This window comes from Maudiozyma barnettii (assembly GCF_903064755.1).
Source record: "Maudiozyma barnettii strain CLIB 1767 genome assembly, contig: KABA2_12, whole genome shotgun sequence".
Lineage (NCBI taxonomy): Eukaryota > Fungi > Ascomycota > Saccharomycetes > Saccharomycetales > Saccharomycetaceae > Maudiozyma > Maudiozyma barnettii.
In genome coordinates this window covers 242,844-270,368 of record NW_024545249.1, presented here as the reverse complement: position 1 = coordinate 270,368, position 27,525 = coordinate 242,844, and the positions used below count along the sequence as shown (strand labels likewise).

The following is a 27,525-nucleotide window of genomic DNA, read 5'->3' as shown; positions in this document are numbered from 1 at the left end:
AAAAATATTAGCGGAGATGATTAACCTAATCTCAGTAACAATAGTACTAGTTAACATTTAATGTTCTGTCATACTTCCAATAGTGTTAGTAAGGTCAGCGATTAATTTATATTTCCAATTTGAGAAATGGTTATTGTACTCTCTGTTACTCTATTGTTCTCTGTAGCTCCCACGGTAAAGTGTGACAATATGTTTGCTAAACTTGTATAGGGTCCTAATTCAGGTGTTGAAGCAACTGATATACTTCTTACATTCATTGAGGTGGTGACACGTGGTTGTACAGTACTATAGCTAATAGAACTAATAGAGGTTGTGTTAGGAAATCTAGGGACCGTGGGTCGCATTATTACATGCGCTTGAAGGGCATTTGAAAATAAGGTGAATAATAAGAAGCAGTGTAACTTTTGATACCATTTTTTGTTGATTTAAAATTAGTTTCTAATTTGAGAAACCTTATTTATTTTGGCTGGAAGCTAACTAACCCTTTGTTACTCCCCCTCCCTCCAAAGTAGATGCTATTTAGATAACTTTAATGAAGTAGTCATCTTATATAAGACTAACTTAAAGTCACATTAAACAGCAAATATAGAGCAACAGAAATTACGAAATTGGGTAATCTAGATCAGAATTAGTTACGAAGATACGAAAACGAGGATTTCTATATGGGAACAACTGTGAAAATATTAACAAGTCTCTGATTCGGGTTCTTCTATTAAACATGGCTCGACGCCAATTGCTGATAATAAGAAAAGTGTCACACAATAAAGAAACGACACTATTGTCTATCTGGGGTCAGCGCGGCAATGCGAAATTTCAATATGAGCATAATAGAGAGGATAACTAACCCTAGAGATGCTATGAACTAGAAAATTTCAACATTGAAATAAAACATACGCTGCGAAGAACATTCAATTATTTGATAACACATGTCTAAGTGAATTTAAATTTGGCGTTCTTGTCAAAATGGAATGTGATTACAAATTTATAAAACAAAAAGAATATTATTACTTTTCGTTCATTCCCAAATATCTACTGGAAACATATTGAACACACCACTTGTTCCTAATCATTTTATTGGAGTAATTTGAAATGTTAGCAATCTAGGTTGTAAAAATGACTGTGTCATAGTTCAATTTGTACTTAATAACTTTTATATTTTCATGTCACCACTACGTTCCGCACCATGTCAAGAACAAAAATTATATTGTACTTAAGAGATCAGTTTCATTAATCTACATATCTAACTAAAACTACTATTCTTTTCTTAAAAGGTAACGTTCTGAGGAGTGATCACACCACCCATAACATCTCTCAACAGTGTAAATATATATGTTGTTGCTGACTTATAAGCTCCTGAAGAATCACTTCCTGGAACAAAAATTGTGAAACTCATCAGAAATGTAAATTACTGTAACAGATTTGGAAGCACAATAAGAAACGTTCTTCGTATCTCTTTCATTTCAACATTATCATCAAACAAATTTACCTAATGGTATGTATAACAGGCCTATATGATGCAGGATATCATACTGTTAATAAAATTTAAAAATAATGTTATGGTAACACATTGCGGAAACCATATGCTTTATAAATCGACTTTATACATTAAGTGGGATCATGTTGATATAAATTTCTGTGGATAATGTAATGTTTACCCTCCATGTCTGATCGATAGGAGTATTAAATGTGACGGAAAACCCCAGGCTGCTAGTAGTACATACAGCTCTGCATTAAATTACGTATACTCTTGCTTATGGCACTTTATATTCGTAGCTCTGGTTTTATTGTGATGTAAACGTGGACTCAGGATCACGTTTAGAGTCGTTCTTTCAAATTATGAACGAGCTTAAAAAAATATAAAAACTACTAATGGAGAACATGACACCTTGTTATATGATATGTATAGAATTTAATTGTCAAATTCTACATAAGGGATATTACAATACCACATAATTCAAATATTAGGGTTGGAGTTTCAGCAAAGGTCATATTCCGTCCTCATTGAGCCTATCAACTTTTGATAGTTTAACCTGGTATCTTCCAATTTATAACATCATGTTTTTGAAACATTAATGAGGTAGTCATTTTTGGCCAGTCTATCGTTCTTTTATGTCCAATAGATAGTTCCTCTTGTAGAGGAGAGTAACCTTTTTCTGGAATAAATAAACTTTTGTTTCCGCAAAGTTCTTGGTCTCATTTCATATCTATATTAATATGAGAGTCTTAGAGGGTGCCATTTTCTGAACTTTGGTATACATATTCATTATCCAATAATATTTATTATTACTTATTGAACCTTTTTTGTCTTCAGTTAAAATCTGATCAGCTCTACTCTGACGTATACGAAGATAGTCTTTGTTTTAAAACTGCTGAATACGCATTAATTTGGACAATTTTTGCTTCCCTGATAATGATTTGCTTGGAATGTTTACAAAGCTGGTTGAACTATAATGTGATACTCTTTTTAAGTATGGTATTGCTTTGTTCAAATATAAAAGTGTTCTTGATATTGAATGTTCGAGAGCCAATAACTCTTTTTTATGCGATTCTGAAAGATTATCATTTTTAAATTTTTGTTTACGCGAAGCAACTTTCAAACACTGTTAGTGGTCTACAGCAAAGCTTTAATTTTATATAATGGTAGTGAAAAATATGTAAAAGAATAAATTGTTTTCAAGAAAAACTGCATTTTTGATATTTTAAGAACTTTCCTTGAGCTTCTGGTCAATAAAAAAATATGTACATAATTGGAACTTGTTGAACAGACCGAATGAGTTGTTCTATGATTGGAAATTTGGAATCTGACAAAGTCCATGATAATGTATTTTGCAATCTGGAACAATCTATCTTTTTACTCTTAGCTATTCAATATATTGAAATATGACTAGATATCATAATTTAGACATGTTGAAATGGGTCTTGAATGCAATTCTAAAATATTGCATAATACATATAATTATTCTAATTGACAGAAATTATGTGGAAGTGACATATCGCAAATGTCCTAATAAAAACTAAACAAGCCATTAGGTAATAGTCGTTTGGATAATAATTGCATTTGGGTAATAGTAGTTTAGGTAAGATAAATAGAGCTTCAGGAAAACAAATCGTTAGAAATTAAGGATAATATAACTCCCTTAATTTTGACATAGGTAAAGAAAATCCTTTATTCACATTCACTCATTGATATAAAAAGAAGCTCTTAATATAATATATATAAAATGTTAAATGTTCTTTAATATGTAACTCATATATAATATAAAAGAGACCGATCAATTATCGTATTATAAAATGTCCGAATTAAAACAATTAAAAGTTGCAGAGACTACAAGAGTCAAAAGCTCTATCTCACATTCTCTGCAGAGTTATATTACCCTTAATTTCTGACAACCTATTACCCTTAATTTTGTCGGAAATATATTATAAGAATGATAACGACCAAGGTTATGATCTAATGATAGGTTCATCCCGCAATGATCTGATAATAGATAATTCCCTCAACGACTTACTAATAGTGTCAGAAATTAGGAGTAATATGCACAACACTTAATTAAAATAGGTAAAGAAATACTTTTAAGGACAACCATTGATAAGAATCATGTATTGATAAGAATCAAACTTTAAAGAAAATGATGTAAAAAGGAAGCCCTTATTATACCACGATAATCGATCGGTCTCTTTACATTATATATAATTTATAGAACGAACAGAATCTAACTTAGAATGTAAGTTCAGAATTCTTTGTCTTTATATATTATTTATTTTACCGATATTTCATTTCTTCTTGTTACCTAAACGATTGTTACCTAAACGATTGTCAAGTAATTGATTTGTTACCTAAACGATTGTCAAGTAATTGATTTGTTACCTAAACGATCATTGGTTAAACGATTGTTAAGTAATGAACTTATTTCCTAAACGATTATGACCTGAACGACTATTACTTAATAAATGTTTAGTTCTTATTAGGACACTTTGGATATCTTTATTCCAGATAGTTTCTGTCATAAAGGTATTTCTTTACCTATTGAAATTAAGTATTGTGAATATTGTTAAACAGAGTTGCTGTTGTTAAACTGCTCATATTTTGTGCATAGTAACGTTGGACTATGTAGCTCCAATAAACCCAATGTAGGGGGAACGAATGCTACATTATGCAGTATATATCATGTGTTATTATATATACGGTAGTGCAGCACACTCTAAATTCTACTTATATTAGCTACCTTCTCCTTCAGATAGGTTAAGCTAATGTTAGCCTTTTTAGTGCTGCCGCTATATTTTACATTATTAAGTATAAACACTAACGTTACCCGGATAAAGAGGATACAATATAATATACAAAATGTTACAACCCTGTTATAAATATATGGGCGTGTGGCGTAGTTGGTAGCGCGCTCCCTTAGCATGGGAGAGGTCTTGGGTTCGATTCCCAACTCGTCCAAATATTTTTTTTTGATTTTTAATGAAATGAAAATTTCAGAATATTTTTTTTGATGATGATTGATCTGAGGAAGAGAAGGACAAGTTACGAAAAGTTATGATTCAGTTTTAAAAGACTCAGGAAACAGTTATAAGGTTCAATTTACTAATACCTGTTAGGTTTTCAGGAAAAGTGTAGTATAAATATATATATATTTTAAAAGATGTACAAGCTACAGCTACAGTTAATACCTCCTAGCGCAGTGACGACGCCTGCACAAAGTAATGCTAGTCAGCAGTTCTTTAATAACTCACTAATGAGTGCTAACATGTCGGGCATTTCATTAAATAATTTTCCAGCAAACTATTTATTTAGAAGAGATAGTGGAATGCATTTTAACAGTGGAAGAAGAAACATAGATAGCTCAGCCATACCGCGGATAAATTCCAACATTAAAAGGGTTTTACATTTCACAAAGAAGACGATCAATTTACAACGATTAGGCGATGAGATAATAGAAAAAATCGGGAAAATGTACCCTAATTTAGAATCTGAAATAGAAATTGAAACCTTACAGGATCAATGGGGTTGTGACTTGGATCCAGACTTCATCGTTGGCGAAGTTTTTACTACAGAAAGCGTTGTTCAGGTGCTGTTAAAGAATGATATTGATTGGAATGAACATGTCCCAGTTTCTGGCTATGCTAATAAACGGATGAAGGTAATGCCTAATAATACTAACAGGATAATACCTTCTAATGCTGCACAAACTCATTCAAACCCTCCTTTGATTAATATTACCAATGCTTCTAACGGCGACAACGAAACAAATGGAATTATTTTACCAAAGAGAACAATGTCACAACCATCGAAGGGAACCTTCTATAAGGGGATCAGGATATCAACACCTCTAGTCCATCAAATCTATAGACCGCATGAAATGCCTGACCAGGATCACGCTGTTGATCCAAGAAATAAATCAATTCTTCCACCTCCTTCCCAACCACAATCTCCTCCAATACGTATTAGCTCCGGTATCGAAACTGGGAAAAGAATTCGAAGTTTGATGGAAGATGATACTGTATCAAGGTCTGAGACTGTAGACCCCCAGAAGAGCAAGCAGCAAATACTACAATTCAATTCCCCTCATATTCCTATAACTACACCGAATAGGACAGACATGACGATACGAAACGTATATTATAATACAGGAAAAGATATGTCATCCTATGATCAGAACAAAATATCTGCTGTAAAACGTCAACAACCATTACGGACACCGAAGGTCGGATCAATTAAAACTCATCCAGACAACAAAGGGAATGGCGAACCACAATCTGGTTCTACCCCTCTTACCAACGGAAGTTCTTTTAAGACAAAAATTTCTACATCTGCAGTACGTTCCCTGTATTCTCACCAAGTGTCAGTTATAGCAGCATCAACTAAGGAAAATACTAATATAGATGATGTTATCTCTACCCAATTACCAGAAATATCCAAAATAACCAGAAATCATGAAAAAATCCCTAGATCACCACCGAAAGCTCTAAAACGCCAGCAAAGTTCAATTGCTGACAATAACGGTTCACCTGTAAAGAATATCCCTATTCTTGAGCAAGATGACAATCAAGTACATCTAGCTGCACTTCCTGATAGTGAGCATGGTTCATTGAAATCCAGTTCTATACCTGGTCGACAAACACAGCAATTAACAGGTAAGGGAACATTAGAGGAAACAACTATATCGGACGCTACCGCCAAAGCTCCTGTAAAAGCTAAAACCATTGGATACAAGAAAGGGGAGAAGGGTGTATCAATGGTACAGGACGATTCCAAAATAACGAAAACAAACAATTCTGTTAATATGAGAAGCGCCGGAGAATCTGTAGGAAATTCAAGTTTCCAGAAGAAACATCTATTAGAAGCTATGCAGTCTAAAAGTTCAAGAATACCAGCATTCTTGAGGGGTGATGCTCAAAATGCCCCTACAAAACGTTCCTTCAGGAAGAAACCATACACTACAGTATTACACAAAGATATAGATAATTCAAAACCTGATCCAAGGAACATTTTGCCAAAACATATGCCAAGAAATGCTGCTAGGAAGGCGGCTCAAAAACTCTCTGGAAACCCTGACTCAGATACCGAAAACAGTTCTGAGAGTGACACAGATAACGAAAATGATGTAGTACCATCAACTTTAAGCGATGAAGAAGATTATAAAGAAGATGGCAATGAATTGGACACAGATACAGGAATTGAAACTGACTACTTCTCTGATAATTCTACTACATCTCCTGAAAATCCTGTAGAAATCGAGAAACAGCCATTAACCTTAAACATTGATCCAATCAAAGAGCGGATGGTGACTGAACTAGATACTCAAATTTTACCGGATCAGCAAAGTGCCACAGGTAATGAACATGAAACGCCTGTTACAATTAATGGCGAATTAGCTGAAAATATGAAGGATTGTGAGAATGTTATACCAGACAGCAAAGGAAGCTTATTATCTCATCATGATAATGGTACTTTCTCGACAATCAGCGGCTCCGTATCTAATACTGACTATCAATCGGTTAATGAATACGGCCTGTCTAACGGGTCATCGTTCAAGACTGTCCACGAAGAGTCAGAGAAGATTGAAATACCACATACAACTAGTCAGCCGGGTAAAGAAATTCCTGATGCGGATGAAAGAAGATCACATTTGGACTCACTGAAAAACATAAAGTATCAAACAGGATTTTTACAGCATCAGAAGCCCAAAACAAGACCCTCACTACACACCATTATGGACATTAAAGAAAAGAACTTCCAAACAGTAACAGATAATAAGGCTCTTGATATTCCACTTGAGCAAGAAGGGAGCTTAGATGAGGAAACATCAAGGGAAACAAGTTCCGAGAATGATTCTGATTACAACGACTCCATGACCTTTCCAACGCCTGCTTAATAAATTGTAACATTTTGTGAGATATATAAACTTTTTCATTATTCTTCTTGAATTTGATAAATCGTAGTGGACTAAGAATGGCCCACTCTACATCAAAATATGTAAAACTAAAGACTCAAAAATTTTTAAGTAGTAAAATTATTTAATTGCATAACTTTTCTAAAACCTACATTCCTGCATTTTTATTGCTACCTCTTATAAATTTAATAGCATCATCTCTACTAGTTTCCACGACATTTGAGATTTTGTTTTCATATTTAACCCTGAAGAATTTATCAGCCACTTGGAGCATATCAGTTCTAAATGTGGTACATATAAACTGAGCATTTATAGATAATTCTTTTATTATTGAAGCAACGGCTGCCCTATATTGCTTATCCAATGCAGCATCAATCTCATCAAACAAATAAAATGGAGCTGGGTCAACCATTTGTATAGCCAATATTAATGCGATTGCACACAGAGTCTTTTGACCACCTGACAGCTGTTCCACATGAAGTTGTTCATTTTGCTTTGAGTTAAACGAAACAGAAATAGAAACTCCACTGTAAGCTGAACCAGACTGCGTCCCAGGACTATTTTGCATCGAATCATCATCCAGTCCTTCATTTCTCTGTATAATCAACCTAGCAGTACCCATTGGAACCAACTTTTCAAATACGTGGACAAAATTTTCTGACACTTTCTTAAATGTCTCATCAACTGCAGTTGTCTTTTGAGATTTCAACTTCTCAATTAGATCCTGGATAGAATTCTTAGATATCATCAACTCATGAGCTCTGTTTTCCAATTCAATCTCCTTGTCGTTAAATTTTCTGTAATTTTCCAAAGCTCTTTTATTAACATTTGTTAATTTCGATATATCTATGGTTGTGTTTGTTAACTTTCCTAACAAATCTTCGCTCGAAAGGTCACTAAATTTATTCAGGATATCTTCTGACAATAACCCAACCTCTCTAATCTTTTGTTGCAACTCCTCACGACGACTTATCAGAGTTGATCTTTTTACCATAGTCTTTTCAGTTCTCTTTTGGAAGTCATCTATTTTTGCCAAAAGCAATCTTTGTTGGGAGTTAGCCTTCTCTAAAATTTTCTCACTGTTTGATTTTTCAGCATTTAGATCATCGATTTCTTTCTGAATAATATTTAAAGTGTTAGAAAGATCTTCTTTACGATATGTGAGGTCTTTCGATTTTGATAATAAACCATCTAACTCCTCGCTGGACGTTTCAGAATCAATATGTAATGATTCAGTTATACGTTGAGCCAGATAATCCTTTTGTGGATTTAGCTTGGATTCTAACTCAGCATTAATTTTATCGATTGTTGATGTCAACTCTTCCAAAGACTCGTTCGTGACATCTAACCTATTTACTACATCATTAATTTCACCTGTTAAATTCTCTAATTTTTGGTTTTCTTTTTCTGATATTTCCGAATCAAAATCTACATCCTTATCTGCCTGTAAAGTTTCGATTCTATTTTTGAGATGGGCAATATTCAAAAGAGTCTTTTCTTTCTTCATTTCAAGTGAATCTAATGATTCTTGCATAATGGCAAGTTCGCCCTTTTTACTGTTCAATCTAATGCGAAGTTGTTCAATATCTGTTAGTAGCCCTTCCTTTTTATTAGCCAAATTTTTCATTTTATCATTTATAGAGTCGATTGTGGAATCTGTTTCTTCTAATTTTCTCTTAATTCCCTCCATTTCAAGCAAAGTTTGACTGTGAACTTTCCTAGTTTTAGCTAAACTTTTTAAGGAATCTAGTCTATTTCTTTTATTGTAATCGTAATAACCACCGGTCAAAACACCTTTCTGGTCAGCTCTGTCACCGTCCAAAGTAATTGCATTCAAACGATATGTTTTTGCCAGTTTTAAACCATTAACAAGATCCTTCACCACTACAGTTCTACCAAATATGTGTTGAATAGCATTCTCAAATTTAGGGGCGTATTTAATTTTTTTGATCAAAGGAGTAAACGGTACAGATCTTGAATCCTCAAGATTACTAGGAGGTAATGAAAAATTATTGTCCAAAGTAATTCTATTAAGTGGGATAAATGTTACACGACCACCTTTCATTCTATTCAATTCTTCCATTAAAAGAGATGCGGTTTCTTCAGTATCAACTATAATATGGAATAATGAATTACCACCAACTACTTCGGCGCACGCTTTGTACTTTTCACTAACCTTGATCAACTCACCGACTGTTCCAAATACGGCATCATTGGATAATCCCAATTTTTCTGCGATTTCTCTGACGCTAGCAATACCAATAGACATATCACGACTCATTGTCTCATTAACATTTTTTTGGAAAGACTTTAAGTCTGTAGAGATATTTTCAAGTATTGTTGTTAGTTTCTGTTCATTTCTCCACATTTCTTTACGTTCATCTAATTTTACGACGTATTGCTCCTTTAATGAAATTTGTTCGTCGGAAATCTCTTCTAAAGTAGCTGATACTAATGGGCCACTTGTGGAATCTGTCAGATCATCTATAGCTTCTTCAACATTTTTCATCAAATTAGAAAGCTTTTCTTTTTCGTCTTCATTTTCAAGTACAGATGCTTGTGCAGTTTCTAGTGTCTCAGATTGTTCTTTAATTTGGGTTTCGATCCATATATTTCTACCTTCTTTTGAAGTAAATTGAGAATAGTTACCTCTTTTCAGTAGAGTCTCCCTTTTTATTTGTTGTAAGTCGCTCAGTTTAAATCTCCATTTCTGCTCATCAGCTGACAGCTCTTTAAACCTTGGCATCAATTTTTCTAGTCGTTTCTTACGTGCATCAATTTCGTTATTAATAATCTCTAAGGACTTGCTATCATTTTTATTTTGGTCACTTGAACTAGCAACGTGTTTTTGTAAATCTGCGATCTTAACACTTAAATCGATTAGATTAGAGGATACATCATCATATATCGCTTTAGTCTGTTGTTGATCAGTTCTAATCTTAATTCTCAATTGATTTTCTAAGTTCAGAAGTGAGTCGTTTACAGTACTTACAACTTGTTCACGTTTATCCAATTCTTGCATGTATTGTTTTGAATCACCAAACGTGACGTTATAATCATCATCTATTTTCTCAAGTTGATCTAAGATATTATTTAATTCTCTATCGTATAAGGTAAATTGTAATACTTTACGATTTCTCTCGAGATCATTGTATTTCTCCAGCTCATTTTTTTCAGTATTCATCTCACTTAATTTGGATTTTAATTCAATCATTTCTTTGTTAATTTCCTTCATTTTTAAATCAGTTTCATTCATCTTCTTCAACGAAGCCTTTAACTTGATCTCGAAGGACTTTGCACCTACAACATCTTCTAATAACTTTAATCTTTCATTATCTTTAGCATTTGTCAAAGCAATAATTTTTCCTTGCGGCACAATATTGTAAGGGTTATTGATAGAGAACCCTGCGCTCTCAAGAATTCGGAATATCTCGGTGCTGCTTACATTTCTGTCATTCACTTGATGATCATCCTTCTTTAAACCAATTGTTCTTCTTATGTGGATCTCATTGTTTGGCTTTGGAGTAATATTGAAAGAGCTCAATGGAATCTTACCTTCAGGGTCATGAAAAACTATTTCTACGGAGGCACTCATGATAGAATTCCCCACAGAACCCTGGTGAATCAAACCTTGTCGTTCTTCGTGTCTCAGATGACTGTAATCGTTACTCAACACAAATCTAATTGCACTAAACAAATTTGACTTACCAGACCCATTAGAACCGATAATCACGTTCTGGTGAGGCGACAGGTCGTCAATGATTGTTTCATTTCTATAGGTTTTAAAACCTTTGATAATAATACGTTGTATATACATTTTTTTTACTGAGAGTAAAAACGATATTTCAACTGTATTAATCCCACCGTCTAAATTAACTAACAGAGCAAATAGGTTCCGGTATAGTAGCTTGCGTTAAGAATGTATTCCTTTTCATCAATAATGATGAATTTAACACTTCTTCAAACACGTAAACTTGAATTATCTTTATTTTTTATTTTGTTATTTTTGTTTATTTTTCGTGTTTCTTCGTGTTTTTGAACAAAGAGGGTAACTATCACGACATTTTTTTAAATTTAACTAAAAGCTGTAAATGACCAACCTGCAACAAGTTCAGAGACCAACAGACCAAATAGGTGACAAATGGGTCATTAGCTTAGAGAAGGAAGTTTGTTAAAAATAAATCCTGAGATTTGAATTGTTTTAACTTGTAATTGTTTGTATTAGAGTTACTCAGGATATAATTGTTTCATCATACTTCGATATATTGGGGACCACGTAACCAATAACATAGAAAATCATCACCCACGGAGTTCAAACATATTCCTTGTAGGATAAACATAGATTTTTTCAATTATCAAAGAATTTGAGTATAATCATATGAAATTACCGATATGAAAGGTAGTAATTTACTGATAGAAGTGTGTTTGGTAGTCATATGGTATTACCTGGGGACTACGGTAGCCCACACTGAGAATCTCTCTGATTGCAAATTAGAGTACTTTCAAGGATTGACGAAGGATTTGAAGAGATTTGACAATTCTGACCTATCAAAGTATCAGAACGTTGCATCTCGACTGGATAATTGCCTTAGCGACTCTAGGAGAGACCTATATATGTTCAAAAATGAAATATATTATAAGATCGGTCTCATTCATTTATCGATGGGTAACGACATGAAGGGAATGAATGCATTCGAAGAATTGAAAGATTTGGGCGATTCATACTATAATTTGAGTAAAGATAGATTAAGCGATTTATATACTGAGTTTGGTCTATGGGATCGTTTAAAATTGTTGTTACCAGATGACGATACCGGAGATATATTTCGAAGTTTGAATTCGACTCTCCACGAAAAGATCAATGATCCATCCAAGTTATCTACCATTAACGATGAATTAGTACCAATGTTAAACATTTCTCCATATGATATTAATACGTTGACAATAAGGGCCGATTTCTTATTCCACCAATTAATTGAATCTGAAAATTTCAATGATTTAACGGCGGCTTACGAAATTGCAAGAATATACGAAACAATCCTGGAAAAACATAAGATTACATTATCTTTAGATAAAAGAATTCAAATGCATTATACTATTTCTTTGTTACAATTATTAATTCTAAATATTGAGCCGACACAACATATCCGAAAATGTTTAGCGATAGATATGGACTATAAACCATGTAAAGATTTAAGTCTATTGGTATCAAGATTAAGTAAGATAAACCCAACAAGAGCACAGTTATTGGATACAGAGACATATGTATCGAAAACCGATATTGATTGGAATAAAGTTATTGATTATTACATGACACAAAAAAGAGATGGTATTATCAATTATGAATGGATTAACAGTAAAATTGTAAAACTAATAAATGATAACACTGACTTACTGGTGACAAATAGAGCAGCTACAAACCATTTATTTGAAACCACCAAAAAAGGGCCGCTTACCGTAAAAGCTGATCATTTTGCTTTCTTCAAGTATTTGGATATCATATTATGCCAAGCCAATATGGAATTGTCGTTAACTAAAGGTAAAGATAGAGACCATTATAAGAAGGACATGGATCGTTTCTGCAAAAAAACTCTGAAGGAAACATTAACTCCAGAAGAATGGGATAATTTTATAAATGTCCTAAACAAAAAAGATGCCCAAATATCTGAAGAATTCATGAATAAAATATGGAATATGTATCCAACATTATCCATATATATGATTGGTAAAATTATTTCTAGGAAAACGTTCAAACAATTTAATGGTCAATTACAGGACTTGCTTATTAAATTCTTTAATGATAATAGTCTCTTCAATACTATGAACCCTTTTATCCAGAAAGAGGCGTCTGTCATTCAGAAGATCCAGAACAAGAAACAAAAGTTGAACGAGCAGAGACAAAGACAAAGACAACAACAACAACAACAGCAGCAACAAAGACAATTTTTCCAACAATTCGGTCAACAACAGCAACATCAACAACGTGCACCACCTCCTCCACCAGCCCATAACACAGATAAAGATTACTATAAAATCTTAAATGTTCCAAAAGAATCAAACTCCAAAGAGATTAGAAAAGCTTATTTGAACTTGACCAAAAAGTATCATCCAGATAAACAGGGAAGTTTGTCTGAAAACGATGAAAAGAAAATTCATGAAAAGATGAGTGAAATCAATGAAGCCTATGAAATTTTGAGTGATGATAACAAACGTTCAGACTATGACAATAGCAGGAATGGTGGCAGTGGCGGCGGCCATAGACAGCAAGGTAACGGTAACGATTGGTTCAACTTCCAATCTCAAGGAAACCCATTCCCATTTGGTAACATGAGAGGAGGTTTCTAACCAATTTATCGTAGATAGAACTTTATAGAGTAGATGATCTAAAATAAGATGAAATAATTATAAACCTCATCGATGTATGCATGTATGTATGTTATTATTTTTCTTCTAATAATATTAATAACCTAAATTATACACATTAAATAATAGATTATTACTTAGAATGACATGGCGTTTGGCAGCCCACTAGAAGATGTATCTCTATTCGAAGATATACTTGTTCCCATACCAATATCTTTATCGTCGTCATAATCCTGAGGTTCTGTCTCAGTGGTATCCAGAACAGAGGCATGTATCTGTCTCAATTTGTCCATGACTTCAACAATAAACGGTCTCAATTCATTAATCTCCAACAAACCTAAATTATCTAATTGCATATGAGACTCATTTAAATTTTTCAAACCTTGTAACACTTTCATCTGTCTAATTTCTTTCAGATCTTGTATTCTATTTCTCAACTCGTAAATAGGATCGTTAAAATCATCTGCTGCCTGTTTGAATAAGATCTCTGAGACCACCAGCCAATCCCACGGGAGAGCACTGAATCGCTGAATATTCCTCTTCTCATATTGTAACATGAGGTCAAGGCCTTTCACCGTAAGCCATTCCGGGATAATGATATTACATTTAGATTGTTGTTTCAATAACAACGCTAACCACAACGTCACTTCTGTCGATTTCATCACGATCATATTCTCCAACTCATGTCCATCCATAGTTAACATCCTCCATCTGCTCATATCATCATCACTATTGCTACTATGTGACCCATTCCCACTTCGTCTTTTACTAGTTGTAATACGTGGAAATATCTTAATCTTCTGGTTCTCAACAATAAACTGAACCTCTTCGGGGGAAAATGTCTCCTGTAAACGTCTTGGCAACGACATCACACACTTCAAACAACCTCTCGATCAACTGGTCCTTCCTTAACCAACCTTTATCAACCTGGGTTACGTGTTTAACCTTCAAGTTAATTACCAATCTTACGCGATTTCCTTTTGTAAGCTGAAAGAGTTTGCCAACCGACCGGTCAACCGACCGTTCGGCGATTGCGAACCGTGAGTCGGCCGAATCTGAGCAGCCAAAGACTGAAAAGAAAAAATTGTGACGCTCATCGATCTCTCTTCCAATGATTATCGCTATTTATTTATTTGTTGGTTCACTTTTCCATATATATAAGTAAGAGAAAGATCGATTGAGTCATCGAGTAGCAAGAAGAGAAGGAGAAAGATCCGTCTCAATTACGATATATATAGGGTGCCGTGAACTATCCAGAACTGGAACTTGTTGTATATATATATATGCGTTATTATGTGGAGAAACGTGCTGGCGAAGGAACTGAAGTTTGAGCAGCCAAATATGGCCTCGAAGAAACTGATTCTCTCAGTTTTGAATTCTACGGCTACAAAGAGAGAAGTCAGGGACTATTTGAAGAAATATAATAATGAGCCGGTTATAGTGAACCACTGCTTACTCTTTATCCGTGGGTTGCACAGTATCAATGAATTGACAGCAAGGAAACTCTCAGGTTCTATCAAGAGATTGAGAATGCTAGGGTTACGACCCATATGTGTAATACCTCCTACCCCATTTATGGATAAAGAGGCGGAAATGTTAGACTCTATGGTTACGTCTGCATCCTTAAAGCCTTTACATTTAAGGGAAGCCCTTACGAAAACATCGTCAGGCACTTATAAATCAATCATATCCTCCAATTCTAGATTGTTCGATGATACTATAGCGGGAATGGTTCCTATCATTAAACCTTACGTTTATAACGAATGTGATGCTTCCGAATATCTATCAAAGGATATTGTTAAATTCATGTCCCATTTTAGTAAGGATTCAAGCCTACTAATCGATAAATTCTTTATATTGAACACAATTGGTGGTACACCTTCACTCGAGAGAAACGATAATGCTCATGTTTTCATCAATCTATCACAAGAATTTGGGACTTTGAAGAAAAATCTTACTGATCAATTATATAACTTACAACTAAGACAACCAGATTCTAGTAATTTAGTGGATCGTATGCGATTACATATATATGATGATATGATTACACATAAGGAGGAAGAACTAAAGGAACATATAGAAGATATGGAACTAATGAATAATGTCTTGTCGAATCTATCAACAGGTTCGACGGGTCTGGTAACAACCATTAAATCTGCCAGTGTATTTAAAGATACCAAAAACCCTCTCCTTTATAATCTACTCACAGATAGATCTTTGATATCATCATCGTTACCACGATTCAAAAATAATAAACAAATTAAAGTACAAACAGCGATCCTAGATGAGCACGAAGAACAACATGAACCAAACTTCAGTAATTTCCCCAACAAACTTAAGGATGCTGTTTTCGATACAACTGTATTCAAGAAAGGTGTCGATATAAAGATATTCAATTCAAAATCACTGAATCAAAATAATAGTGTTGGATTACCAAATGAGTTTATAGACAAGGATACCAACTTAAGTACTTATACTGGCCTGAAATTAGATCTGACTAAAATGAAAAACATTTTAGATAAAAGTTTCAATAGATCGTTAGATCTATCGCATTATCTACGTAGAATTAATAATAATATCGCATCGGTGATCATTATAGGAGATTATGAAGGTATAGCAATCTTAACTTACGAGGGTCCTACCGAAAAACCCTTTGTTTATTTAGATAAATTTGCAGTATTACCTCAGCTAAAGGGATCCCTAGGTATTTCTGATATAATATTCAACTTAATGTTTAAACAATTTCCGAAGGAGGTTTTATGGAGAAGTAGAAAAGATAATGTTGTAAATAAATGGTACTTTCAAAGGAGCGTTTCTGTAGTAGATCTATCGAGTGATCTTGGTGGAAATGATCAAGTGAATAGCAATTTCAAGATGTTTTATTACGGTGACGATAATTCAGATTTGGAAAGTTTTGGGAATAAAGATATATTACAAAAAAGATTAACAGAATTTGCAAAATATATTCGAGATATAAAACCAAGTTGGGAAAAATAATATCATCTTGCATTTAAATAATCATAAAAAATAATGTATTAATAATGTTTATAAAATCTGACATCATAGACGTTTAAAATACTAGACCAATAAACCACCAATGAATGGTTACCCAATAGTATCGTTAGTTATTATTTTCTAGAAGTCATCTTGGGTAAACATCCATTCTTGTGCTAATGTTTCATTTCTAAAACACCTTCTTAAAAAGGGTACATTATGTCTCTCTCTTGTATCTCTTTCTTTATCGTACCATACGTCGAGCATACCTATTGGTTCACTAATTACCTCTTCATCTTGTCTTTTCCTAACCACTGCTCCAATCCAGTGCGATTTATACCATCCATCGTACCCACTGAAGAGTACAGAGTTCCTGGTTAACTCACAAAGATCGGCGGCGTTTAACAAATATATACTCGCTGCAACACTATATTCCTCCATCATTGGTTCTTGGGTGTATGATGAATTGAATAGAACCGATTCTGAAGAAAGAGACACCTTAAACCCAATTTTAAATAGACTCATAAATGGGTTTTTATTATAACTTCTTCCGTTTATAACCGTCAAATTTCTTAGTTTATTCTCTTCTCGCCTCTCAGTCACAAAATTCTTCTCAATGTTCTCTTCATCATTAGATATTTCTTGATTATGATAATCCTCAATCAGAGTAGTTCCATGTGACACAGATGACAAGGGTGAGACAACCATTGGGATTTGAAACAAATAATACATGTAGAGTAATAATGATGGTGCCTCCCAGATTGGCTCACTCTGCAAAAGACCACCATTACACAGAAGTAGATTGCAAGCCAATGATTCGATTTGCTCATTAAAGATAACATCAGCGGTACTAAACTGAGAGGTTCTATTCTTAGTAATATAAGGACAACAATAACTTCTTAAAACAATGGTATTTTGAAAACAGTTATGTCGTATTTGATTAATTTCCGACAAGCTATTATAAACTGCATACATGTACTGCGAAATTGTTGGATTATCACCTCCTGCTGTCCATTTATTTGGTTCCAAATCAGTATCTTCGAAGACCTTCCATAAATAATCATCTGTTTGATTAATAACTAAGTCAAAAGAACAAATGTTTCTCATCGTAAATTGAAAGTTAATATCATCCGAATTCATTGCTTCAAGCAGAGGGTTAAAAATCAAGTTTATAAAATCTTGAAAATTTTTTACTTTTCCTAAAGCAAAAAGTGGAGAATAGCATCTTGAGAATCTAATATTCCAACGAACATTATAAGATATTAAATTATATTTCATGAGCCAACTTGAAAATTTCTTCCACCAATTATCAGAAGTACTCCCATTTTCGTTGGTGTATTGATAATCTACCGACACTTGGGCCAACTGATACTTTGATTTCTCTAACGTGTGAAGGCAAAACCTTGTAAATATTTCTGCTAAGTATTCACCATCAATATGGTTATCAAATTCTAAAAACGTTTTAGCTAAAAGATAATAACGATAATGTTTACCTTTTAAAGAATCCCTTATCGAAGTCTCAGTTGCACAGAAGAGATGATAACTAACGAGATAGACATCTTTATACCATTCTAAGAAATCGTCATCGATCAGTTTTAACCCTACTGGGATACAGTCACCTTTGTCTACATTTTTACCATTCTCAAAAAATTGGTTTAATCTAATTGGTTTCCCATATTCTGTAACGCAAACTATACGATCCGGCTCATTATTCAATTTTTCCCAAATATACTCACTCAATTGACGTCTCCCCATACATCCACTTAGTAAGAGATCAAGATCTACTTTCCTTGAGTTATAAAAATCTCGATATGGGACATTTTTATTTTCTAATATTTCTGATTTCTGTTTTAAAAACTGGAATAATTCAAATTTATCCTTTAGGTATACTAATCTTCTCTCAGATATCTGATTGATTTTATTAGTCTGTGAGACTTTAATTAAGTTCGTCAAATCATGTCTAAACTCTTTAAAACTGGGAATATCTCTTCGTTCATTGCCAAATCTTAACAAAGAATGCTTTATCATATTTTTATGACTCGCCTTTTCATATAAATGAATATTAAAATATTCACCTGTATAATGTGGATTTTTCTTTTTCCTACCTAAAAAATATTCTTCATCTATGTTGTGTGGATAATAGAATCCATGATTACTTACTTTTTTCAAATCCTTCGAAGTTAAATCAATGTCTGAAGAAGATACAGATTGCGATATTTTTTCTTTAAACCTATTATCTTTTTCAAACTTCCAAAATTTTGGTAATGGTTTTGGGTAAACTAGCCATCTATCCAAATCATTTTTCATGTCACTAACACAATCCTGGAATGATCCTCTGATATATTTCCCACGAACAACACGTAACTCCTTAAATATATTCCCATTGACATCACCATAACAATCTGCCATTGATGGTACTAATGCACTGTTTGGCCTAGGGTTGGTATCCTTTAATGTAATTGGATCATTATTCTCTTCCGGATCTGAATCAAAATACATAGGTGAACCACAGATCATCTGATCATCAAATACTGTCCTTAAATCTATCATATCTATATCATCAATTGATAAGATTTTTTTATTCTTCAATAGTTCCTCTGCATCTTGTGATGAAAGAGGCTTTTTGGAATTTTTACTTGGAATAACCACATTTTGTTGATAATCATCTAATAAGAGCGATGGACCTCTCTCAAGTAAATCGGTATACATTCTTCATCTATCTCACTCAGTCTATAATGTTTAAAATGTCGCCAATTACCTTTACACCCCTTTTAACTAACCTTAATATCATCAAACCTTTGCAATATATATTTATTATTTATGAGTTATTTTATTGAAGGTTCCTTCCTATTTTCCCTTCTCCTTAACTTTCTCCGAATAAGGGCGATGACAGGAAAATCACGTGTCAAGTTGACAAGGAATTGTAAAAACAAGATGATAAATGAAAGATTTTGCTTGGAATTTCATCGATTATAGAGTCTACAGCAACTCACGAATTTCCTTAAATGTAAATCGATATAATTACATTATAATTAGAATAATGACCAGGAAAAGTTTTGTATTCGAGAGGGACCTGAAACATACCAATAGCTCGACCGAATGGTGACAAATATATGATGGTAAGTAGTGTATTAATTACAATATATAATTTTCTTATGATTCATCGATAGTATGTATTGGTCGATTCTTTTAAGAGTTTTTCAAGAATATGTAACATAATTTTCACCGAAATCATAGTTCATTGTCGTTTTGATTCACTTTTACTATGGGAAAAAAGACACAAACATGTAAAGAGAGTTCTTCGACTGATACTGTTACCTTGATAAACAGATAAATGTAGAAGCAAAAGAAAAATAATACATACTATCCATTTTGATACACATTGATATTGAATTGAAATATTATTAGTTCAAATGATATATTGTTAGAAATAAGTAAGTAATCATTCTGTACATCATGACCATGCCTACTTTAATGTCCAATACAAATATTGAACAACTAGTTCAATTAATTGACCAATTTATGGAAGATCTGGATGCCCCTTTAGAACCGTTGATAAAACTGTTTAGAATATCATGCAATAAAATAGGTTACCCAATAATAAAAAATTCGTTGGATTCAATAGCGATCAAGAAAATTAATGAATATTTGAATATTTCTCCAACTGTATGTTGTTATACCAATGTTTTCCAATCCTTACCACGAACAACTAAGAGACGTAAACCTCCTAAAAATACAGGATGGATGTTATATAATCACCAAGATAACCAAAGTAAAACAGGATCGTTACCCAACTTTGAAAACAAAAACTCAACACAAGGAAGTTATTTATCTAGTTTATTCTCAGTCAATACACCCAATGGGAATACGGAAAGGACAACCATTCATGAATCTGAACAAAACTCTGTCCACATGTCACACAAACCACAGATGGATAAGAACGAAAAATATAAAGTTCTTAGAATATTATACCATTCTAAAAACGAGGAGTCAACTATAAAGAAAGAATTAACAGCACTTACTAAAAAACATAAATTCAGAAGATGGAAAAATAAATATATAAAAATGTAGGAAACATTTGTATAATTTTATATTATCGAATATTATTTAAGAAAAACGTGGTATAAAATGGCTCACGATTCCTTTTACAAAATAAAATTGTTGGAAATAATCCCTTAAATTCCTTTTTGTTGGAAATAATCCCTTAAATTCCTTTTTGTTGCAACTTAGTCAGTACAACATCTACTTTGTCTTGTGCAGTTTGTTCCTTATCTATACGAGTTCCTATCCTTATATCCGAATGGACCCTCATAACACCTTGTGAGTGAGAGTATTCATGTAACTCACCTATAAGATTTGTCACATCTTTCCATGGACCCTCAATGGTAGTTCCTGCACTGTGAAGTGTGCTCTTCAACGAACTTTCTTGTATTTTCTTTTCCACACCTGCAATAAAAGATGACCCACTCACTTCACTAGTCCCAACAGGAACGATACAGACGTCTGCAATACAATACATGTTTCACCTAACAGTTATATGGAAACTCTGAGATGATATTCGTTGTATAACAACAATTACTTTCGAACCAGTTGCAGTTCTCATCTTATCTTTGCTTTATGAAACATCTAGTTTCCTCGACTGGTAACAATTATGGTTCCTTTTAATTTGGCCGTTAAGAGATACTTTTTTTTTTGACAGCAATATTTTAATTAGAAGGAAAGAAAAATTGTAACGACACATGGAAAGTAAATTATCATTTATTACCATTTCTTTTAATATAGTACGTAACAATACTTCGTTATTAACCTTTTATATTTAGTTAGAAATTATAACTCATTATTCCATAAAATTATAATTCATTCTTCATAGCTCCCTGTAATAATACAACCAGTTAGCTGTGTGATATAACCCTGTGTTGCGTATGGAATATCTCTGGTTGCACCATTGGAAGCTCTGAATATATGTTCATATGAATAGGAGATCCAATATGATACACTGATACAACTCTAGGGGTGGTGTACAAATACTGTACCACTCGATGTACAATTTTTATATGAATTTTTAGATTGTGGGCCCTGTCGCATTAAAAGAGAATCCGCTGTCTGTTAAACTTCCTGGACCCGAAGCAATTTAAGACTTGATTTATCCGTTTAAAACAGAATTTAATTCGTTATCCCACTGAGTGGTCTGAATACACCTTAACCGGTGATATTGCTTATGTAATTGACGAATAGACTTTTCCCAAACAGGCATCCAACACTGCTATCCTGTTATTAATCAATGCTTTACTTGATGGAATCAAAATATCCACTGAGGGTGAAGCTGATAATTTGGTGTATACCATTAGTGACACTAGCGAACTTCAAAGTGGTAACGATCTATTAGATACTATTATTAATACTTCTCAGATGTCCATGTTCGCCAGCTATCTTATAAAATGCAAAGAAAATATCAATTCCAAGAAAAAAGATTCTATTGAATTTTTTAATTGACCTTGTGTCCTGAATCTCTGAAACATTGCCTAAGTTTCATGGATAATCTAAGTAAGATGAATCAGGCGTGCTACAAAAAGCTGTTAAATATATTTGTTCCATCTTCTGAAACCTATATTAAAGGTGGCGGTGGATAAATCCCTGTTCATGGCCAAGGTACTGTTAAAATTGGTGCTATCCAACTTGACAATGTTGCTGGTGCGTCTTAAAAGCCTTTCAATGTACTAGTGCTGGTGTACATTTTCTTCTCGATGATAACAGTGTTTCTATTTCGACTTCTGCAGGTAAAATTGCTCCATTAGAAACTGTTAAACATGGTCTTTATGTCGTTAATTTTAAACTAAAGTCAACGTACATAGATATGCATTTTTTGGGCATGAAGTACCTATTAACTCCTCTCTGACAAAGATGAAAGATCGCTTATTATTTTCTAAGAAAATTTCAACACCAATTGAATCCAAAATACACGCCAATCTAGGTTACCAAGGTATTGATCAATACAACCTTATTACTCCTATGAGTTTGGCTCCAATACTAAAAGCTATTAATGCTACGTCATGTCCCACGTGTTCCTTATCCAAAAGAATCATAAAAAGGGGTATTGCTTCTCAAACTATGTACACCACTCATTTACAATTAATTCAAGTCGATTGATGTGGTAGTTTTCGACATAAATTTTCGAGCTGAGTCAGTGCAGAGAATCTGAGATAGAGTGTTTACCTCTATTAGTCTCTTCAAGCTTTACTTTATTTAATTCGGACATTTTTTAATACGATAATCGATCCGTCTCTTTATATTATATATAATTTATAGAACAAATAGAATCTAACTTCGAATGCAAGTTCAGAATTCTTTGTCTTTATGTATTATTTATTTTTCTCGACAATCGGTTTCTCCTATTACCTAATCATTACGTAATATTTGTTTCATACTATAACGCGCTTCATAACACATTCGAGATATATTGATCCCACATAATTTCTGTCAATTCTATATACGGCAATGCAGCACACTCTAAATTCTACTTATATTAGCTACCTTCACCTTCAGATAGGTTAAGCTAATGTTAGCCTTTTTAGTGCTGCCGCTATATTTTACATGCAGTTCATACGGAAAGAAAAGAGTTACTTTATTATAAAATCTTAGATATTTAACAATTAAGATTTTTAGATAAAACAAGAAATTTAAGCCATCTTAGTATAATGGTTAGTACACATCGTTGTGGCCGATGAAATCCTAGTTCGATTCCAGGAGGTGGCACATTTCTTTTTAAAGTTTTTTGCCTTAGTCACGTGGTGCTTTGAGATTTAATTAATTCCTTTAATTAAAGGATAAAATATTTTTTTAGTCGTTTTGGCTTCACCAGCTCTTTGCAGTTGAGAACATCTTTCTATACGATGTTAAAAATATATTATGTAAGAATACTACTCTATTTTAAATATAATGTACCAAACTAAAATAAGAACACTGGATACAGTAGCTTATTTTAGACCATTTTTTATTAACCATGATATGATAAGGTATTATTTTCTATTAGATATGTTCTTTTTCTGTCGCAACTTCGAAACAATATCTTACCCCTTTCTGCGTATATTCAATTCAAAGATTAATATATATATCACTTAAATGCATCCCCTCAAACAAGATCAACATTCATATTTATACTCTACATTTTTTATTTACCTCAATTGCGTCATTAGAGGATTTAAAATTAAATTTATGTTTTAAAAATATGTACATTTTCTTGTATATTTTAATTTTTAGATCCATTATTATCATACAATTAAAAATAGTTCTTTTCTAAACATCATCTAACTTATTTCAAATAATATAAACTTATAACTCAGATTGGAGACTGAACAGTAAATATGTAATTACCACTAACTGGATCATACGTTTCAAATTTTGTGTTAGGTATTTTCCTTAATTTTTGAATATGCCTTTTGACTATGCTATGGTGCGCATCTTTAATAGGTTGTCTATTTTCTTTATTGGTTGGATAACAATTATATAATGTTATTCTTGCAGGAACATTGATACCAGAACCTTCCACCATATCTTCTCCAGAATATGGAATTACCTTACAAGATCCTTGTTTCAAAATTATGTACTTTCCACATAATAGTATGACCGGAATATCAGATAAATCAACCGGTTTTAGAAATTCCACTTTCCCGTAAACAATATGGCCAATAATTAAATGTTCCACCTTACGTATATCTAAGAGCGACATGGATGATAATGTACTTATAGATGGAGAAATATAATAGTTATCATCAATAAACGAGAAATCTAAACTCTTCATACCAGGAGGGGAAGGTTTATTTTCACTTTCGGCCGTTCTCTCATCTACAATGGACTCAGAGTCAATCTTTGTAGGGTTGGTTATCTTCTCAGTAGTTTTAGGCATGATTTGTGTACTCGATCCCTTCAATGGGATCTTCTCATCTTTCGATTCTTGTTGTTCTGGAGATGTTCTTATTTTTTTATTTTCAGCAATTCCATGAAGTTTATGTTGAAGGAAATCTTTGAATGTTTTTTTCTCAGGGTTAAATAACAGTTTCTCTACGACTCCATTACTATCACTGGTGTCATTACTTACTAATAACAAGGATGGTCTGGCTGCCAAAGATTCGTTGCTTTGTGTGGACCCCGATAAACCAATGCCGCTATTAATTCCGGATTCTTTTGATCGTAGAATCTTACGCATCGTGCTTCCATCTTCAGAATGGATATGCTGTGTTGTTGAGAATAAAGGTTTTGGAACCAGTTTGTATGCACCAGTCAGGGTGTTATTTTTCTTTATTTCTGCGTTTACTTTCGTAATATTTATTGTTTTAGCAGATTTTAACCCATTTTCATCAATTACGATTCTATTGAAAAGGTTTTCTGAACCAAATGGGTTATTAGTAACTAAATTGTCCGGTTGACCCGATGTTTGAGATACTTGTCCTCCAATCTGAGTTTGAGAACCTAGCACTGAATTAGCCTGTTTTTGGCCACCAAAAAGTCCAGTCCCAACTGATGTATTATTAAAACCAGAAGATGTATTATTTCCGAATAGTCCACCTCCCTGAGTAGCTGTAGATGGTTTTGACCCAAAGAGAGTACTTCCTGTATTTGGGCCTAAACCATTTGCACCACTGCTATTGTTGAATAACCCACCACCTACTTGTGCAGCTGGTTTAGCGGCAAATAAACCGCCTGTGGTACTTCCTCCAAAAGTTGATTGATTGCTAGCGTTCGTGTTATTCATATTATTACCGAATAGACCGCCACTCGTGTTTGCACCAGCGTTTAACCCGTTGCCACCAAATGAAGATCCTGCCGGTTTTGCACCAAAGAGTCCGCCTGATGCCTGTTGCTGCTGGTTATTGTTCCCAAATAATCCACCACCCACTGTATTAGAAGGCTTGGCACCAAATAGACCGCCTGTTTGAGCTGACTGTTGATTATTTTGCGCGAAGAGACCTCCCCCCACTATACTCTGTTGCTGACCATTATTCTGTCCAAGCAGACCGCTAGATGAATTCTGTTGGTTATTATTTTGACCAAGCAAACCTCCTGTTGATGGCTTAGCGCCAAATGATCCACTTGATTGCTGGTTAGAGTTTTGTCCAAATAAACCACCTGAAGGTTGTTGCTGGTTGTTTTGACCAAATAGGCCACTACTTTGGTTCGGTTGCATATTATTTTGGCCGAAGAGACCACCTTGCTGTGGTTGTTGTGCACTATTTTGACCAAATAATCCCCCAGTTGCAGGTTTATTACCAAACAATCCATCTTGTTGCTGGGAGGCATTATTACTTTGACCAAATAATCCGCCTGCCGATTTATTACCAAATAGTCCTCCAGCAGATTGATTTTGATTGAAATTATTTACACCAATCTGTTGTCCACCAAATCCAGTGTTTGTATTACTTGTGTTTCCGAACATAGAATTATTGTTATTAGTCTGACCAAATGTTCCACTTGTATTACCTTGGTTGAAATTATTATTCTGAGCAAACATACCACCAGTATTGGTGTTAGTATTATTCTGACCAAACAATCCACCAGATGATGGTTTATTTCCAAATAGTCCACTTTGTTGCTGGTTATTATTTTGACCAAACAACCCTCCTGACGTGTTTGCATTTTGTTGACCAAAGGTGTTGTTATTAGATTGCCCGAAGAGACCACCCGATGTGTTTGTATTTTGTTGACCAAATGTGTTATTAGAAGTAGCTTGCTGTTGACCAAACCCATTAACGTTATTCTGGCCAAATGTAGTTGTATTAGTTTGCTGTCCAAACCCAGTGGCATTATTATTTTGTTGACCAAATAGACCAGCACTACCTTGGGGTTTTGAACCGAATGGAGAATTCATGGTAGTTGAATTATTATTATTAGTATTTTGTTGGCCAAAAAGACCAGCACCAGCACCAGCGGCGGCACCGAATACAGTAGTAGGCTTTTGACCAAACAGTCCACCAGTTGTCGTGCTATTAGTATTGTTGTTACTACTGAATAGACCACCATTATTTGTAGTGACGTTGTTATTGTTCACATTACTCTGGCCAAAAGAGTTTACACCAGTGGTATTAGTTACTGGCACTTGAGAGTTTGAAAACTTACGACCAACTTGATAATCTTGGTATCTCAATTCCTCGAATGAAAAGTTCCGATATTCTGGCATACATGTAATACTTTGGAATACATTCGTAGCACTACTTACTGGATCCTTTTCTTGATATGCAGTGAATGGTTTTATACCTGTACCGTTGTTAGATCCGGCTTGATTCATCGAATTACCCACCAAAGAAGTATTGTTCATACCACCCGAATTATTACCAAACATCGGATTGCTTGGTGCACCATTTGTATTTTGACCAAACATACTAGTGTTAGTAGTGCCATTAGAACCAAAACCTGTAGTATTGTTAGCTGTGGTATTATTCATACCAAATCCGCCAAATCCTTGCTGCTGCTGAGTAGTGGCATTTGGTTGATTCATTCCGAAGGAATTGGTGCTTGTTTGTTGTGCACCAAATGGAGAAGCATTAGAAGGAGCTTGTTGCGTTGATGCACCACCAAATGTTGAACGGTTTAGGCCAAACATGGGTACTTAATCAACTGTTATTGCTATTCGAATCAAACAGAAAAACAATAATTTAAAAAAGAATTTTTTTTTTTTGCTTCCTATCCCTGATATTGGAATTCCTGCTTAAGGTTATGGTATGTCTTCGAATTGAATTGCAAATTCGTTTATATTGCTACTTCCTATATTTCCTTTTTA

At 33.8% G+C, this 27,525-nt stretch overlaps 9 protein-coding genes and 2 non-coding genes across 11 annotated transcripts; 6 read left to right on the top strand and 5 right to left on the bottom strand.

Moving 5' to 3' along the window:
- The first annotated feature begins 4,371 nt into the window (after positions 1-4,371).
- On the top strand, positions 4,372-4,444 carry KABA2_12S02750. The gene has a single exon. It is a non-coding gene; the product is annotated as a tRNA-Ala (tRNA).
- A 202-nt stretch (positions 4,445-4,646) lies between these two features.
- NET1 (Net1p) lies at positions 4,647-7,379 on the top strand (the record flags this gene model as incomplete). The annotated part of the gene is made up of 1 exon (XM_041552848.1): positions 4,647-7,379. The coding sequence occupies one exon, from the start codon at positions 4,647-4,649 to the stop codon at positions 7,377-7,379; it is 2,733 nt and encodes a 910-aa protein (XP_041408782.1).
- A 166-nt stretch (positions 7,380-7,545) lies between these two features.
- On the bottom strand, positions 7,546-11,214 carry SMC3 (cohesin subunit SMC3; the record flags this gene model as incomplete). Its single annotated transcript, XM_041552847.1, has 1 exon — positions 7,546-11,214. One exon carries the CDS (start codon positions 11,212-11,214, stop codon positions 7,546-7,548), a length of 3,669 nt encoding a protein of 1,222 aa, XP_041408781.1.
- Positions 11,215-11,789: 575 nt separating this feature from the next.
- On the top strand, positions 11,790-13,742 carry JEM1 (Jem1p; the record flags this gene model as incomplete). The annotated part of the gene is made up of 1 exon (XM_041552846.1): positions 11,790-13,742. One exon carries the CDS (start codon positions 11,790-11,792, stop codon positions 13,740-13,742), a length of 1,953 nt encoding a protein of 650 aa, XP_041408780.1.
- A 155-nt stretch (positions 13,743-13,897) lies between these two features.
- On the bottom strand, positions 13,898-14,629 carry PSF2 (DNA replication protein PSF2; the record flags this gene model as incomplete). The annotated part of the gene is made up of 1 exon (XM_041552845.1): positions 13,898-14,629. The coding sequence occupies one exon, from the start codon at positions 14,627-14,629 to the stop codon at positions 13,898-13,900; it is 732 nt and encodes a 243-aa protein (XP_041408779.1).
- A 424-nt stretch (positions 14,630-15,053) lies between these two features.
- ARG2 (acetyl-CoA:L-glutamate N-acetyltransferase) lies at positions 15,054-16,757 on the top strand (the record flags this gene model as incomplete). Its single annotated transcript, XM_041552844.1, has 1 exon — positions 15,054-16,757. The coding sequence occupies one exon, from the start codon at positions 15,054-15,056 to the stop codon at positions 16,755-16,757; it is 1,704 nt and encodes a 567-aa protein (XP_041408778.1).
- A 138-nt stretch (positions 16,758-16,895) lies between these two features.
- Positions 16,896-19,463, bottom strand: KABA2_12S02618 (metallo-dependent hydrolase superfamily protein; the record flags this gene model as incomplete). The annotated part of the gene is made up of 1 exon (XM_041552843.1): positions 16,896-19,463. The coding sequence occupies one exon, from the start codon at positions 19,461-19,463 to the stop codon at positions 16,896-16,898; it is 2,568 nt and encodes an 855-aa protein (XP_041408777.1).
- A 747-nt stretch (positions 19,464-20,210) lies between these two features.
- On the top strand, positions 20,211-20,825 carry KABA2_12S02596 (uncharacterized protein; the record flags this gene model as incomplete). The annotated part of the gene is made up of 1 exon (XM_041552842.1): positions 20,211-20,825. One exon carries the CDS (start codon positions 20,211-20,213, stop codon positions 20,823-20,825), a length of 615 nt encoding a protein of 204 aa, XP_041408776.1.
- A 133-nt stretch (positions 20,826-20,958) lies between these two features.
- KABA2_12S02574 (uncharacterized protein) lies at positions 20,959-21,273 on the bottom strand (the record flags this gene model as incomplete). The annotated part of the gene is made up of 1 exon (XM_041552841.1): positions 20,959-21,273. The coding sequence occupies one exon, from the start codon at positions 21,271-21,273 to the stop codon at positions 20,959-20,961; it is 315 nt and encodes a 104-aa protein (XP_041408775.1).
- Positions 21,274-23,435: 2,162 nt separating this feature from the next.
- Positions 23,436-23,507, top strand: KABA2_12S02552. The gene has a single exon. It is a non-coding gene; the product is annotated as a tRNA-His (tRNA).
- Positions 23,508-24,090: 583 nt separating this feature from the next.
- Positions 24,091-27,348, bottom strand: KABA2_12S02530 (uncharacterized protein; the record flags this gene model as incomplete). The annotated part of the gene is made up of 1 exon (XM_041552840.1): positions 24,091-27,348. One exon carries the CDS (start codon positions 27,346-27,348, stop codon positions 24,091-24,093), a length of 3,258 nt encoding a protein of 1,085 aa, XP_041408774.1.
- Positions 27,349-27,525: the final 177 nt, after the last annotated feature.